The sequence below is a fragment of the Oncorhynchus gorbuscha genome, linkage group LG09 (genome assembly GCF_021184085.1).
Source record: "Oncorhynchus gorbuscha isolate QuinsamMale2020 ecotype Even-year linkage group LG09, OgorEven_v1.0, whole genome shotgun sequence".
Taxonomy (NCBI): Eukaryota; Metazoa; Chordata; class Actinopteri; order Salmoniformes; family Salmonidae; genus Oncorhynchus; species Oncorhynchus gorbuscha.
The window spans coordinates 18,111,643-18,125,619 of record NC_060181.1 but is presented as its reverse complement, the minus strand read 5'-3'; the positions used below and the strand labels follow the sequence as shown (position 1 = coordinate 18,125,619).

General features: G+C 43.2%; 1 protein-coding gene across 1 annotated transcript; it reads left to right on the top strand.

Moving 5' to 3' along the window:
• The first annotated feature begins 6,329 nt into the window (after positions 1-6,329).
• LOC124042710 (ras-related protein Rab-25-like) lies at positions 6,330-12,892 on the top strand. The gene is made up of 5 exons (XM_046360804.1): positions 6,330-6,513; positions 7,448-7,643; positions 10,903-11,096; positions 11,432-11,512; positions 11,654-12,892. The coding sequence occupies exons 1-5, from the start codon at positions 6,459-6,461 to the stop codon at positions 11,779-11,781; spliced, it is 654 nt and encodes a 217-aa protein (XP_046216760.1). The 5' UTR covers positions 6,330-6,458; the 3' UTR covers positions 11,782-12,892.
• Positions 12,893-13,977: the final 1,085 nt, after the last annotated feature.

Below are 13,977 nucleotides of genomic sequence, written 5' to 3'. Positions count from 1 at the left end.
AAAGTTTGGACACACCTACTCAAATGTGTTTTTTCCCCTCATCAAGCTACACACAATAGCCCGAAATGACAAAGCAAAACATGTAAAACTGAAAAAATTAATGTACATACGTTTTCAGACCCTTTACTCAGTACTTTGTTGAAGCACCTTTGGCAGTTATTATAGCATCGAGTCTTCTTGGGTATGACGCTATAAGCTTGGCACACATATATTTGGGGAGTTTCTCACATTCTTCTCTGCAGATCCTCTCAAGATCTGTCAGGTTGGATGGGGAGCATTGCTGCACAGCTATTTTCAGGTCTCTCCAGAGATGTTCAATCGGGTTCAAGTCCGGGCTCTGGCTGGGGCACTCAAGGACATTGAGACTTGTCCCAAAGCGTTGTCTTGGCTGTGTGCTTAGGGTCATTGTCCTGTTGGAAGGTGAACCTTTGCCCCAGTCTGAGGTCTTCAGCGCTCTGGAGCAGGTTTTAATCAAGGGTCTCTCTACTTTGCTCCGTTCATCTTTCCCCTGATCCTGACTAGTCTCCCAGTCCCTGCCACTGAAAACATCCCCACAGCATGATGCTGCCACCACCATGCTTCACCGTAGGGATGGTGCCAGGTTTCCTCAAAATGTGACGCTTGGCATTCAGGCCAAAGAGTTCAATCTTGGTTTCATCAGACCAGAGAATCTTGTTTCTCATGGTCTGAGTCTTTAGGTGACTTTTGACAAACTCCAAGCAAGCTGTCATGTGCCTTTTACTGAGTAGTGACTTTGTCTGGACACTCTACCATAAAGGCTTGATTGGTGGAGTGCTGCAGAGATGGTTGTCCTTCTGGAAGGTTCTCCCATCTCCAGAGTGACCATCAGGTTCTTGGGGACTTTTAATGCTGCAGAAAATGTTTGATATCCTTCCCCAGATCTGTGCCTCGACACAATCCTGTCTCTGAGCTCTACGGACAATTCCTTCGACCTCATGGCTTGGTTTTTGCTCTGACATACACTGTCAACTGTGGGATCTTATATAGACAGGTGTGTGCCTTTCCAAATCATGTCCCATCAATTGAATTTACCACAGGTCGACTTCAATCAAGTTGTAGAAACATCTCAAGGATGATCAATGGAAACAGGATGCATCTGAGCTCAATTTCGAGTCATAGTAAAGGGGCAGAATACTTAGATAAATAAGTGATTTCAGTTTCTTTTTTATATATAAATGCAAATTTCTCAGCCTATTTTTTCTTTGTCATTATGGGTTATTGTGTGTAGATTGCTGAGGAATTGTTTTATTTAATCCATTTTAGAATAACTTAACTGTGGAATAAGTCACGGGGTCTGAATACTTTCCGAATGCACTGTACATTGAGTGATCAACAGTATGGAAAGCCTTTGTCAGGTCTATGAAGAGGGCAACAAAATGTTGCCTTTTATCCATACAGTTAACCACATCATTTATAACTAAGGATGCAGCAGTGCTATGACCTGGTCTAAATCCCAACTGATGTACATCTTAGCTGAGAATGAATCAAGGATTCAAATATTTTAGCTAGGCAAGAAAGTTTAAAAATAGGCCAATTTAATTATTTAGGTCACAAGGGTCACCACCTTTGTGAAGGGGGACCACACTGGTCGTCTTTCAAATCTTGGGGAAAGTACCAGATATAATCGTCAGGTTAAAAATATGAGTTAATGATTCAGCTATCGGGGGGCAGAGAGCTGCAGCAAAAATGGATGAATCATATCAGTGCCAGTGGATATGGATACACAGTATTGCAAATGCTGAGCAATAAAATGTCTGTCTAGTAAATTGTTGAAATATAAACAAAGATTGACTTGAAGTTGACGGGTTAACTGTGGAGTCAGCTAGAGGCTGGCAGAGAAAAGAGCAGTTGATTGACTGACCAGGGTCAACTACATCACCGTTTCTCTCAAATAAAAAGCCTGCCGAGATAAAAATGATGATTAAAAGCATAACTTATCCCATTCATCTCAGTTATGATGCCAGAGTCAGACAGAACATGCTTAGGCAGGGAAGATGAGGAATTTCTACGCTTCAGTGCATTTACTGTTTTCCAACATTTTTGAAGGATCACCAGCAGAGTCAGAGAGAGCTTAAAAAGTAGCTTGATTTAGCTTTTATAATCGAGATAGTACATCTCTCTCAATTGTCTGAAAGATTGCCAGTCCACTACGGAGACAGTTTTCCCTTGCCTTGTCCCAGGCCTGATTTCTCATCTGAATGAGCTCAGATAACTTTGAAGAAAACCAAGGCTTCGATCTATCTCTGACTGTTAATTGTGTAAAAGGGCCGTGCTTATCTGCCAGAGAAATAAATATGGATTATACATTTTTTGTAGCCAACTCAGAGTCAGAAATACAAGAGAACGTGGTTAAATCAGAGAGCAGACTATGTCATGTAAAAACCCTTGAGCAGAAAACATTTAAAAAATGTATTTTCTAAAACGTAGATAAGTGTTTTGGGTGTTTTGTAACTCAAAATGCCCTCAAACTCAACTCTGGACCTCGAAACCAGTTCCACTGGATTAAAAAAAAAAATTCCCCTCTAATCAGGTACTGAGTTAGACCTGGGATGCCAGGTGTTTGCAATTCATTATCAGGTAGAACAGAAAACCAGCAGGCTCCGGATCTCGTAAGGTAAGAGTTGAGTACACCATACACCAGAATGTCAGGATATAAGTCCTGTACCCAAATGTCAATTGTGTCCATTTTTTAAATCATACTTCACACATTTAGGTGCATTAGTCCAAGCCCCCTGTGATATTTAAAGTCAGAGGGGGTTTTCAGAGCCTTCCCATAAGAGCTAACAGGCAAATGCTCATCTGCAGCTATTTGTTGAGTGAGCTGAGACTTTGCCATGGTCCCTGGCCTTGGCAACCAACGGTGTGTGGAGTGGCAAACTTGACAACTTGCGTGCAGTGGGTTCCGAACAACACGAGGCAGGTTTCCATTGACCAAGGTTTATTTGATAAAATCAATGTTGTGATATGTGTAATGGAAACAGCAGATAGGTCAATAGGAGAAATGTTATTAACAATATTTTCATCCGTTCGACGGGTATATTTTTCTTCTGTCTAACTTACTTTCTTTCTTGCGACAAATGATGGAAACGGTGTTTTTCGAATACATTATTATTGACAAATCATTTTGATGGTGTCATGTTTTGTCATTGGTTATCATGTCTTGTCTCTGTGCTTCCCTTCTATTCGTTTCCCTCTGCTGGTCTTATTAGGTTCTTTCCCTCTTTCTATCCCTCTCTCTCCCCCTCCCTCTCTCCCTCTCTCGCTCTCTCTCTATCGTTCCGTTCCTGCTCCCAGCTGTTCCTCATTCTCCTAACTAACTCATTTACTCTTTTCACACCTGTCCCCTATTTTGCCCTCTGATTAGAGCCACTATTTCTCCCTCTGTTTTCCGCTTCTGTCCTTGTCGGATCCTTGTATGATGTTCGCTGTTCTGTGTCCTTGTCTCGCCCTGTCGTGTTTTATCTTCTTCAGATGCTGCGTGTGAGCAGGTGTCTTAGTCTGCTACGGTCGGTGCCTTCCCGAAGCAACCTGCAGTCTATGGTCGAGTCTCCAGTCAGTCCTCGCTACTGACGAGTGGATTTAGTTTTCCTGTTTTGTTTTCTCCTTGATAAGTTCCAGGATTATCACTTTTGTCATATACTGGAATAAAGACTCTGTTTTCGTTAAGTCGCTTTTGGGTCCTCATTCACCAGCATAACAGATGGGTTGGCCTATGCGGGGCATGTGATGTCACCCTCGTAACCATAATGCTTGACTCCACAATTCATTCTAAATGCCTACCTCTTGCAAAATACATTTTTTTCAACTATAAAAATAATCTTTCTTTGCAGTACAGGGATTGTCCTGATTTTCAAGAATGGTAGAATTGCTTCGCCTTCCTTTTCTGGTTGGTTGGTAAGTTTCACCATCCAGGAGTGCAAGTTTCACCACCACACAGACCGTGGCGATACTTTGACACAATAGAATTAGAATATGTCAAATATTAGTCAATTCTTGCATTCTATCCATGCTGGCTTTCGCGGGCTACCTGAGACATGAAACTGATAGGTGGGAGGGCATACAGGCTGTCGCCAATTTATTAAGGAGAAACTTTCCTAAATGGATCATGGAAACACTTCAACCACTTAAAATGTACTTTTTTTTGGTGTGACATCATTACATCCAGCTGTTTTCATGGGAAAAAAATGGTGTTTGACCAGATACAATGATATTTTACATTAAACAAATTGACAAGACTTTCAGCACACTTATATGGAAGTACATCCAACAAGCACAGCACTTACACAAATGACTGATGATTGGCTGAGAGAAATATATGATAAAAAGATTGTAGGGGACTAAAGCAGTCTGTTTTGCTTGACTTCATTGCAGCTTTTGACATTATCGATCATAGTCTGCTGCTGGAAAAACGTATGTGTTATGGCTTTACAACCCCTGCTATATTGTGTATGAAGAGTTACCTGTCTAACAGAACACAAAGTGTTCTTCTTCCAACATACTCCAGGTAGAATCAGGAATTCCCCAGGGCAGCTGTCTAGGCCCCTTACTTTTTTTCAATATTTACTAACAACATGCTACTGGCTTTGGATGTGTTTATGTATGCGGATTACTCGACTAAAATCACTCCAACAATCAGAATGGGTGGCAAGGAATAAGTTAGTCCTAAATATTTCAAAAAGCATTGTATTTGGGACAAATAATTCACGAAACCCTAAACCTAAACTAAATCTTGTAATAAATCATATGGAAATTTAGCAAATTGAGGTGACTAAATTGCTTTGAGTAACCCTGGATTGTAAACTGTCATGGTCAAAACATATTAAGACAGTAGCTAAGATGGGGACAAGTCTGTCCACAATAAAGTGCTGCTCTACCTTCAACAATGCAGGTCCTACAGGCTCTAGTTTTGTCGCACCTGGACTACTGTTCAGTCACGTGGTCAGGTGCCACGAAGAGGGACTTGCAATTGTTCAGAACAGGGCAGCACGGCTGGCCCTCGAATGTACACATAGAGCAAACATTTATAATATGCATGTCAATCTCCCCTGGCTCAAAGTGGAGGAGAGATTGACTTCATCACTACTTGTATTTGTGAGAGGTGACATGTTGAAAGCACCTAGCTATCTGTTTAAATGACAAGTACACAGCTCAGACACTCATGTATACCCCACAAGACATGCCATCTGAGGTCTATTCACAGTCCCCAAGTCTAGAACAGACTACGGGAGGTGCACAGCACTACATAGAGCAATGACTATATGGAACTCTATTCCACATCAGGTAACTGATGCAAGCAGTAGAATCAGAGTTTTTAAAAACTGATAAAATTACACCTTGTGGAACAGTGGGGACTGTGAAGCAACACAAACATAAGCACAGACACATGCATACACACACATGATAACGTACGCACTACACACACACATACACATGGATTTAGTGTTGTAGATATGTGCTAGTGGAGAAGGGGCCTGAGGGCACACACTTAATGTGTTGTGAAATCTGTTATGAATGTATTGTAATGTTTTTAAAATTGTATAACTACCTTAATTTTGCTGGACCCCAGGAAGAGTAGCTAATGGGGATCCACAATAAATACAAACACAAGATACAGTAGTTACATGGAAACGCACCCTAGCAGGCAAATGTCATCTATTTTCAATGCAACTTTCTAAATGTCAACAGCAACAAAAATGACCAGACCAGTTAATGGAAACACAGTTAATGACAAATGTATACATTTTGGAGGAAATTATACCACCACCCAAAAGGACACTTTAGAGAGTGGAAAGGCAAAGGGGCAGAGCCCTATCTGTGCACGTGCATGTCTGTAGTAACAACCCGGGGTAAGAGTTGCCCTCAGGGTCAGCTGATCTAGGACCCAATTACCCTCTACAAATCATAACCTGAGGAGGAAACCAAAAATTATCTTAGATCAGTGTCTAAGGACACGTTTGTCCTATTCAACATAGCACTGCTTCACCTGCCATACACTGAAGATGCACCTGTCAGACGAGATAGACAGACTAGATGGGGAGGGACGGTGGAGTCTATTCTCTTGTGATAACTGTACATGCTAGTGGTTCTACCTGTTACACCTGCTCTGACATCAACTTTCCTCCCCCCGCCTCTGCCTCTCCCATGTGTCAGCTGAGCCACAGGAGGAATCGGCAGCATGGATCGTCTCTCTGTCTGTCCATAGACAAACTGCCCCCATCTACAGATGAAGAAAGAGGAGTGTCAGTGTTAGACTAGCCCTAACCTGTTCTCTCTCTTTCTCCTTCATTTTCACTTCTGTTACACTGTCTCACTACATTGGTGCCTTGGGAGACAAGAGAGAGGCTTGTCTCTGCTGTTCTCTCTCTTTTTCTCTCGTTCTCCCTCTCCTGGGACCTAATGCAGTAGTGCCCCTATACCAGGCGGAGGAGGAACCCACCATGGCTCAACAACGGCACAGTATGGGTGACGAAAGCTACAACTTCGTCTTCAAAGGTGAGCCTTGTTTGTCAAAGAAGCTGATTCTGTATGTAAACAAATCCCCTGAGTGGTGGACCATTCTTGAAACCATTCTTGAAACACACAGGAAAGTGTGTGAAAAACCTTGCAGCATTCCAGTTCTAGACACAAACTGGTGCACCTGGCACCTACTTCCATACCCCGTTCAAAGGCACTTAAATAGGTTGTCTTGCCCATTCACCCTCTGAATGGCACACATACATAATCCATGCTTATAAATCCTTCTTTAATCTTTCTCCCCCCGTTCATCTACACTGATTGAAGTGGATTTAAGTGACATCAATAAGGGATCATAGCTTTCACCTAGATGCACCTGGTCAGTCTACGTCATGGAACGAGCAGGTGTTCTTAATGTTTTATAAATTCAGTGTAGACGGTACTGTTGTACCTGAAACATCTAACATTGCACCCAAGAAATGTAATAATGATTCAAGTAACTGACTAAATAAAGGAGCCATCAACAAGATTCTACATGTTTCTGGATCTCTATTGGAGGGATACGACACCATTCTTCCCCCAGAAATTCCATCATTTGGTGTTTTGTTGATGGAGATAGAAAACAGTTTCTCAGGCACCGCTCCAGAATCTCCCATAGGTGTTCATTTGGGTTGAGATCTGGTGACTGAGACGGCCATGGCATATGACTTACATCGTTTCATGCTCATCAAACCATTAAGTGAACATTCGTGCCTGGTGGATGAAGGCATTGTCATCCTATGGGGGCATAGCCATGGTAGCCAAAATAATGGCTAAAATAATGGCCTGCCCAGCATTTTTATGACCCTAAGCATGATGGGATGTTAATTGCTTAATTAACACAGGAACCACACTTGTATGGCAGCACTTGCTTTCAAAATACTTTGTACCCCTCATTTACTCAAGTGCTTCCATGATATATGTCATCCTTTAGTGGTTCTGATTGGTGAGTCTGGTGTTGGGAAAAGCAACCTGCTGTCTCGCTTCACGAAGAATGAGTTTAACCACGACAGCCGCACCACCATCGGAGTGGAGTTCAGCACCCGCACTGTTCAGCTGGGTACCTTCGCCATCAAGGCTCAGATCTGGGACACGGCAGGGCTGGAGAGATACAGAGCCAACACCTCCGCGTGGGTACACACATCAGAACACACACGTGCACTCAACACACACATATGTGCACACACCAGAACGCATGCACGGACATACACACACACTCCTTGTACACAACAAATACATTAGAGCACTAGAGAGACAATCACCTCAGTGTGGATAGATACACACACTTAAAATGTGTTCGGGAAAGTATTCAGATCACTTGACTGTTTCCACATTTTGTTACGTTACAGCCTTATTCTAGAATTTATTAAATTATTTTTTCCTAATTAATCTACACAGAATACCTCATAATGACAAAGCTGTTATGCAGGTGAATGAGGACCCAAAAGCGACTTGGCGAAAACAGAGTCTTTATTCCAGTAAAGGAAATAGGCAATACTCCTGGACAATCAGAGCAGAAAACAAAACATAAAAAAACTTAATTCCACTCGTAGTGACGAGGACAGACTGGAGACTCGACCATAACTGTAGGTTGCCTCGGGAAGGCACCGACCGTAGCAGACTCAGACACCTGCTCACACGCAGCATCTGAGGGAAACAAGACACGACTGGGCGAGACAAAGACACAGCACGGCGAACAATATACAAGGATCCGACAAGGACAGAAGTGGAAAACAAGGGGAGAAATAGGGACTCTAATCAGAAGACAAAATAGGGAACAGGTGTAAAAAGACTAAATGAGTGAGTTAGGAGAATGAGGAACAGCTGGGAGCAGGAACGGAACGATAGAGAGAGGAGAGAGAGGGAGGGGGAGAGAGAGGGATAGAAAAAGGGAACGAACCTAATAAGACCAGCAGGGGGAAACGAACAGAAGGGAAAACATAATGACAAGACAATATATGACAAAACATGACAGTACCCCCCCACTCACCGAGCGCCTCCTGGCGCACTCGAGGAGGAACACTGGTGGCAACGGAGGAAATCATAGATCACAAACGGTCCAGCACGTCCCGAGAAAGAACCCAACTCCTCTCCTCAGGACCGTAACGGAAAACGATAAAAAGGGAAACTAGGGTACTACTCTAAAAAAAAAAATGAGACACGGGTAGAGAACTGAAAGCTTTAGAGCAAACAGGACCAAACAGGCCAGGAGAGTAACAACTAGGGACAGACTGAGACACAGCAAGGGCAGGAACAAGAACAGGAGAGATGCGGTGGCAGGGAACAGACTGAGACCCAGCAAGACCAGGAGCAGAAGCAGAAAAAAAATTACCAGACTTATTCTGCGCGCAGTCCGAACACGCAGCCACGAAACGGCGCGTGTCACGCTCCTGAGTAGGCCACCAAAACCGCTGGCGAATAGAAGCAAGCGTACCCCGAACGCCGGGGTGGCCAGCTAACTTGGCAGAGTGCGCCCACTGAAGAACAGCCAGACGAGTAGAGACAGGAACGAAAAGAAGGTTACTAGGACAAGCGCGCGGCGACGGAGTGTGAGTGAGTGCTTGCTTAACCTGTCTCTCAATACCCCAGACAGTCAACCCGACAACACGCCCAACAGGAAGGATCCCCTCGGGATCGGTAAAAGCCACAGAAGAACTAAAGAGACGGGATAAAGCATGAGGCTTGGTGTTCTTAGTACCCGGGCAATAAGAAATAACGAACTTGAAACGAGCGAAAAACAATGCCCAACGAGCATGACGCGCATTCAGTCGTTTGGCAGAACGGATGTACTCAAGGTTCCTTTGGTCAGTCCAAACGACAAAAGGAACGGTCGCCCCCTCCAACCACTGTCGCCATTTGCCTAGGGCTAAACGGATGGCGAGCAGTTCGCGGTTAGCCACATCATAGTTACGTTCCGACGGTGACAGGCGATGAGAAAAATACGCACAAGGGTGGACCCCATCGTCAGTATCGGAGCGCTGGGACAGAATGGCTCCCACGCCCACCCCCGACGCGACAACCTCAACAATAAACTGTTTAGTGACGTCAGGTGCAACAAGGATAGGAGCGGATGCAAAACGCTTCTTGAGGAGATCAGAACAACAATCATACGACCGGTGAGGAGGAAGGGAGTTAGTTCTGGACCGACTGAAGACCGTGCGCCGACCATGATATTCCTCCGGCACTCCTGTCAAATCACCAGGTTCCTCCTGAGAAGAGGGGACAGAAGAAACAGGAGGGATATCAGACATTAAACACTTCACATGACAAGAAACGTTCCAGGAAAGGATAGAATTACTAGACCAATCAAAAGAAGGATTATGACACACTAGCCAGGGATGACCCAAAACAACAGGTGTAAAAGGTGAACAAAAAATCAAAAAAGAAATGGTCTCACTATGGTTACCAGATACAGTGAGGGTTAAAGGTAGTGTTTCACATAATATACTGGGGAGAGGACTACCATCCAAGGCAAACATGACCGTGGGCTCCCCTAACTGTCTGAGAGGAATGTCATGTTCCCGAGCCCAGGCTTCGTCCATAAAACAGCCCTCCGCCCCAGAGTCTATTAATGCACTGCAGGAAGCTGCCGATCCGGTCCAGCGTAGATGGACCGGTAAGGTAGTACAGGTACTTGATGGAGAGGACCGTTTAGTAGCGCTTATCAGTCGCCCTCCGCTTACGGAACCGCAATAGAGACAGAGGCGGTTGGTGATTCTCCGTTCCCTCTCCTTAGTCGAAATGCGAATACCCCCCAGCTGCATGGGCTCAACGCCAGAGTCAGTGGGGAAAGATGGTAGTGTCGGAGAGAGGGGAGACACAGTTAACGCGAGCTCTCTTCTATGAGCTCGGTGATGAAGATCTACCCGTCGTTCAATGCGAATAGCGAGTTCAATCAAATAATCCACGCTGGATGGAACCTCCCGAGAGAGAATCTCATCCTTAACCTTAGCGTGGAGTCCCTCCAGAAAACGAGCGAGCAACGCCGGCTCGTTCCAGTTACTGGAGGCAGCAAGAGTGCGAAACTCTATAGAGTAATCCGTTATGGATCGATTACCTTGACATAGGGAAGACAGGGACCAGGAAGCTTCTTTCCCAAAAACTGAACGATCAAAAACCCTTATCATCTCCTCTTTAAAGTTCAGATAATCGTTAGTACACTCAGCGCTTGCCTCCCAGATAGCTGTGCCCCACTGCCGAGCCCGACCAGTAAGGAGTGATATGACGTAGGCAATCCGAAAACATAATGACAAGACAATATATGACAAAACATGACAAAAGCGAAACAGGCTTTTAGGTTTTGCAAATGTATAATAAAAAACACAGAAATAACTTATTTACATAACTCTCTCTCTCTCTCTCTCCGTTTCTCTCACCTTCTCTCTCCAGGTACTACAGAGGGGCGGTGGGGGCTCTGCTGGTGTATGACATCACCAAGCACCTAACCTATGAGAGTGTGGAGCGTTGGTTGAAGGAGCTGTACGACCACACCGACCCCCACATGGTGGTCATGCTGGTGGGCAACAAGAGTGATCTGGATACCCTGAGGACCGTGCCCACCGAGGAGGCCAAGGACTTCACAGGTGATAATTTACTTACCAGTTAGTTAAAAGTTACTAGTTACTTACTAGTTATTTACCAGTTATGAGTTACTAGTTAGTTAATAATTATGTACCAGTTACTTACCAGTTACCTGTAACTTAGTTACTAGTTACACAAGTGTGCAATATGCAGTCAATGACAGAAAGTGGCAGAATATTGCAAAATGTTTCATATAGCTTTTCCATAGAATAGCATGGTAATGTAAAAGAAATGACCAACTTTGCATCAATGAAAATGAATTCTATGGTTGCTTCTTAGCATGATTGAGTATGATCTATGTAAGAATATAGTCAACAAGGTATTCCTTCTCATGCAGAAAAGAATGGCCTCTTGTTTATGGAGACGTCAGCTCTGGATTCTACCAACGTTGAAGCTGCTTTCCAGGAAGTTCTCACAGGTTCTTATGTTGCTCTTCTACTTCATACCTTTATCTAGAAAACGTTAGACAACACCATGTCATGGTGTGTGTGTGTTTAAGTAAGTAAGTAAGTAAAAGACCAGCATCACTTTTTGACGTGATGATACCTGTTATCCCCAGCGATCCACAAGAAGGTGGCCAGTCGAGAGGTGCCCCGCGTGTCCATCACTGCCTTGACCCTGTCCAGTACTATTGGAACAGCTAGCGACGCCCAGGAGAAACGCAGTACCTGCTGCAAGAACCTCTGACTGGTTCTGACCAGGTTTGACCTGTTCTATCGGATTATCTTCAGTTCTACACAGAATCTTCCTACTCTGCCCTCATTCAGGTTAAAGGGAATAGTGTATAGGACTGTATAGTGTATAGGACTATAAGACCAGGCAAGTCAAATCAAGTCACATTTAATTTACAGTGCATTTCACAACTCTCAACAAGACAGATTTAAGAGACATGCCACATTTATGTACAGTTGATCAATGTTGACACTATTGGTGCTACTGCTTGGCTAAATGTTGCTGACCACAACATATTTGGGTGGATTTTTTCTTCTGTATGCTCGTTTTTAAACTTTAGCAGTAAATCTTGATTTGGTATATTCGAAAGGAGGAACTACATTATTTTGGTATATACATCATGTCAGGTTGACCACATTTAAAAAATCTCAAATGCGGAACAGCGGTATGAATTGCGTAATATTTGAGTGACAATGTAGCACACACACACACACACACAACTTCCCCTCCCGCTGCACTAAAAGAGCTAATTGAATAGCACGTAGCATAGTCTTTTGCCTCGCGCAAAATTTGGTGATGCAGAAACGAGAGACCACTTTTGTGGCTGTTTTATGAAAATCTGCAAATACTTGTTGGTCTCAGGGAATGTAAAACAGTTAGGATGGGAGACTTAAAACCTCTCTGGGATAGGGGGCAGCATTTTCACTTTTGGATAAATAGCGTGCCCAATGCATATTATTAGTATGAGTATAACAGAACTTATGTAGCAGGCAAAGGTCACTGTGTATTCAATGAGTTTTCATTGGGAAACAAGATTTCTAAGGCACGTGTTTGCTGTTCCTACCGCTTCCACTGGATGTCACCAGTCTTTCAAAATTGGTTGAGGTTATTCCTTTGTGTAATGAAGAAGTACAGCCATCTTGAATTTGTGTCATTTGAAGTGTACTTTTTGAGAAGGCGCATGACTGGAAAAGTAGCATGAGTTTGTTGTCTTCCCGTATTGAACACAGATTGTCCCGTCTATAATTTGATCGATTATTAAAGTTTAAAAATAACTCTAGTTGTATTACAAAAGTAGTTTGAAATGTTTTGGCAAAGTTTACAGATAACTTTTGGGATATTTTGTAGTGACGTTGCGCAAATTGGAAGCTGTTTTTTTCTGGATCAAATGCGCAAAATAAATTGACATTTTGGATATGTACTGATGGAATTATTTGAACAAAAGGACCATTTGTGATGGTTATGGGACATATTGGAGTGCCAACAAAAGAAGCTCGTCAAAGGTAAGTCATGATTTATATTTTATTTCTGCGTTTTGTTTGGTGCCTGCAGGGTTGAAATATGCTACTCTCTCTTTGTTTACTGTTGTGCTATCATCAGATAATAGCTTCTTATGCTTTCGCCGAAAAGCCTTTTTGAAATCTGACATGTTAGCTGGATTCACAACGAGTGTAGCTTTAATTTGGTATCTTACATGTGTGATTTAATGAAAGTTTGAATTTTATAGTAGTTTTTATTTTATTTGGCGCTCTGCATTTTCACACATAAAAGGGTAAACTGAGTTCATTTCCAGAAATCTCTCCTCCTTCAGCCTTCTTCTTCTTTGGACTTTATATGGCACTTGGCAATCAACTTTAAGGTGCATTACTACCCCCAGCTGGACTGGAGTGTGGACCTCAATTAATCTTTCAATCACCCACATTGGTATATGCTCCAAAAAAAACAATGAGGAGATGGGAGACTTGCAGTGCCTCAAGCTTCACTAATAAAACCACGTTCTATTTTAGTGCCTAGCTGTGCAGACACTCGTTGATGCGAGCTAGCAGTGTGTGTGCAACGATTGAATGACATGTATGTGTACATTTATTTTGCGACACAGGCTGTGTGGTCTGCATGTTAGAGATTGCTGAGTACTCTGTCATTCACTCTCACTATTATCCTCCAGAGGGCAGTGCTGTTTAAAATACATCTACGGTGATGCGAGGACTCAACAAAGTGGTGTCTCCATAGGTCTACATTTGATATGTAATTCCTTATCACACATATTTCCTTCAGTATTTTATGAATAAATAAACATCATAAACACAGATAAATGTTTGATCGGTCTTATTATGGGACTTTGACCTCATCTACATTTCGATTGAGTCAGTCTGAGCGTGGTGTCTAGGTAAGTGTTTGTGTTGGTCAAGGCCCATGTCATTGTCTCATAAC

What these genes read in the sequence shown, in the direction of transcription:
- LOC124042710 (XM_046360804.1), top strand. Translation starts at nt 6,459, where the DNA reads ATGGCTCAACAACGGCACAGTATGGGTGACGAAAGCTACAACTTCGTC. An exon ending in GGAGGCCAAGGACTTCACAG is followed by an intron (nt 11,097 to 11,431) that starts GTGATAATTTAC and finishes CTTCTCATGCAG; the next exon opens with AAAAGAATGGCCTCTTGTTT. An exon ending in TTTCCAGGAAGTTCTCACAG is followed by an intron (nt 11,513 to 11,653) that starts GTTCTTATGTTG and finishes TGTTATCCCCAG; the next exon opens with CGATCCACAAGAAGGTGGCC.